General features: G+C 33.6%; 1 protein-coding gene across 1 annotated transcript; it reads right to left on the reverse strand.

The window, feature by feature from the left end:
• Positions 1-687: 687 nt before the first annotated feature.
• On the reverse strand, positions 688-2,192 carry LOC119635141 (opsin Rh2). The gene is made up of 4 exons (XM_038029739.1): positions 2,039-2,192; positions 1,481-1,971; positions 949-1,374; positions 688-867 (listed from the first exon to the last, which is right to left on the reverse strand). Exons 1-4 carry the CDS (start codon positions 2,099-2,101, stop codon positions 744-746), a joined length of 1,104 nt encoding a protein of 367 aa, XP_037885667.1. The 5' UTR covers positions 2,102-2,192; the 3' UTR covers positions 688-743.
• Between the last annotated feature and the right edge of the window lie 960 nt (positions 2,193-3,152).

Consider the following 3,152-nt stretch of genomic DNA (forward strand, 5'->3'; position numbering starts at 1 on the left):
CTTTCCTCACTTCTTTCTGGCCGCTACCATGTTACACAAATAGGCAACACTTCCCAAATATTTGGTGGTATTTGGGGAAAAAATTGGTAATTAAACCATGCGAACCACAAACAAAAAACTAACTTGTAGCTTGTGTGCTGATGAGTCTGTAACGTCGTTCAAGATACGAAGAAAGAACTGTTTATTGGAAGACACAATTAGAAAGTCATTGAGTCATAGAGTGAAACCAATGATTAGTTGTTTTATCTAATCAATGCTCCGAGAAAGGTAGCACACTTTTGTTCAAACTTGTCAATCTTTCCTATCATGAGGATTCGAATGTCATCACACTTAACAATCCCTATAGGCGTGAATGGTAGCATTTCCCTCGTAATGGTGTCACAATACTGCACCCAACTTCAATTAAGATAACATATTCAAACGAAGAAGCCGTAGTTTAGGAATTGCTGACAAATACGATTACTGTGCCGTTTCTAGAAAAAGATCCTAAGGACTTTTTGTAATTTCAACAACAGGTTTATAGAGAGAGAGAGAGAGAGAGAATATAAAGAAATATTCCAAAATTTCTTGCCAGAACGTTTGCTTTGACGTAATTTTTTTTCGTTTTTTATCCAAGTCACAAAAATTTTCATTGCAATTACGTAACTCATTTGGCACGTATTTTTTTTTTTTTTTATTTTTGGCCCATTTTTTTTTTTGGTACATTGCTCTTAATTTAAAACAAAAATCGATAACAATTTTAATTAAGTAGCTGTCTCGGCATCCGAAACAGTTTGATTGTCACTATTTGTGGGTTTTTGTTCATCTGTTGATCCGCAAACCAAACAGGGGTACTTTTCTTTCAAAACTAACCGATATTTCGGATGACTTATGAATAAACGAAAAAAAAAAAAAAAAAACAAAAATTAATTGTTTTAATTAACATTTTGTACACTGTTCACTACTTACCTGATACCATATACAATAGGATTATATACAGCACTGGTTTTAGCAAAAGTCGCCCCCCATATGGTCGCCGTAGGCGTAAGGCCTTCAATTTTAAATAAGCCAAAATAACAAATAATTAAATATGGTGTCCACGCCATAAACCATAATGAAATTGTGGTCAATGCCACTTTCGCTAACTTAGCCTCGGCACTTTTCTCACAATCTTCCGACGACCGAAGAGATTTTACATTCATTTTTTTAGCCTGCTCGCGCATTGCCTTCTCATGGGCGGCAACGGCCGCAATAATAAACCAATACGAATAACAAATGAGGAACAATGGTGTATAATAAACGCATAATGAATAAGTGATTAAGTAAGAACGTGGATTCCAATCACGTGTCATGTAATCGATTGAGCAGGCAGTTAAATTACCTTCGGGTACATAGCTGTAATAAAGGCCGGCCCCCCAGGAAAGAAATAAAAATATTATTAAAACAAAAAAAAAAAAAAAAAAAAAAAAAAACTAAAGATTTCTTGTCACACAACACTTACCGACTCCACCCGATCATAGGCATTAAAGTCCAAAATGTTGCAAACAACCAAATTATGGCGATTTTCATTAGTGCCAAGCTTACAGTCATAGGTCGACCGGACATCCCTTTAACAATGACATTGTAACGATCTAATGCAATCATACACATCGACCATATAGATATGAAGCCAAACATAGAACCGCAAATTGCGTAAATGTCACACCATAATGGACCCAATATCCACGTTTCAAAATAAAAATTAATAATCATTATTGGGGATTGGGAAGCCATCATACAGAAATCGGAAAAAGCCAAATTTAAAACCAAAAGATTAGCCGGCGTACGCAACGATTTTGTAGTACCGAATATTAAAACCACCATCCCATTGCCGCACAAGGATATAATCATGATAACAAAAGTGAAAACACCCAACATTTGATTCATTTTAGTATCCATGGGTGGGAAACGACCCCAATAGGTATTTACTATGTGAGCCATATCGGGAGTAACCTATTTATACGCGTCATTAAAAATTATCATTAAAATAATTAAACACTGAACCGAGAGTTTAACTTACTTTATCCAAAACGGACCCATTACCCAATTGAGCCCCAAATTTAGGTATTGCGAAAGTATTCATTTTGATTTCGTAGATAAATAACTTTTTCAACACCTATCACTATTTAAAGGATTTTTACATTTTCTAAACTTTTCTTTTTTATTCTTTCCGTATCAGTATTTTTTCCGATTTATTTTATATGATATTTTTCGTTCTTGATTGTATCTGATCAAAATTCATTTCTATTACTTTGCACCTTTTTATAGCAAGTTTTCGCTATTAATTTGATTAGTGATTTTGTTCTTGTTGCTTTTGTAACGAATACACACAATTTGGCAATGCATTCAACTTATCATTCCGTTTGAAACGCTCTGAAGAATAACACGACATAAGAAGTCTTGAACAGCTATAGTTAGGATCATATTCCTCTAAATGGTCAAAGTTTAGATCTATGGGAAGAAGAAAATCTCGTCGAAATTCTCTTAAAATGCTAAGTGAAGTTAACGTGAACCAAGTCCTCACATATGTGGACATAAGTTTGCACCTAAAAGAAACCGTAAATGCATGATGTTTTTCGATGCATTAGGGCTCGTCCTACTTTCAGTCCTAGAATTTATTCCTTTGATCAACATAAGTTATAATTATAATAGTAACAATAAAAGTAATTCCGAAATTTGATCCACTTGTTCGATTGGATTATCTTTACATACCTTAAAGCCCTGAAGCCCGCCTCTTATCTCAAGAATTTACATCTCTTGCTTATTTCCTCCTTTACAATAATCGCATATTTTATCTAACGTTGCGAGTAATGTTTTTCTACTTCAATAACTAATTCAAATTTGTTAAAAAGAGTCGCATTAAAATGACAAACCTGTCACTTTGCAAGGTTTAATGTCATATTTTCTTTTCTTTTCTTTTTTTTTTTTTTTTTTTTTTTTTATTCTCCCTCTTAAAATTTCGTTATTTACAACATACAGTTGAAGTAAATCATAACCCTAATGCTGGTTAGCAAATACACTCGAATTTAGTTATCCATTAAGAGAAATTGGGATAGCAAGCGAATAGCGACAGCTATAAAGGTGAGATGAAGAGAAAACAAAAAAAAAAAAAAGAGTAAGTAAAAGGTGAAGTA

This window comes from Glossina fuscipes, unplaced genomic scaffold, assembly GCF_014805625.2.
Source record: "Glossina fuscipes isolate IAEA_lab_2018 unplaced genomic scaffold, Yale_Gfus_2 3, whole genome shotgun sequence".
NCBI lineage: Eukaryota > Metazoa > Arthropoda > Insecta > Diptera > Glossinidae > Glossina > Glossina fuscipes.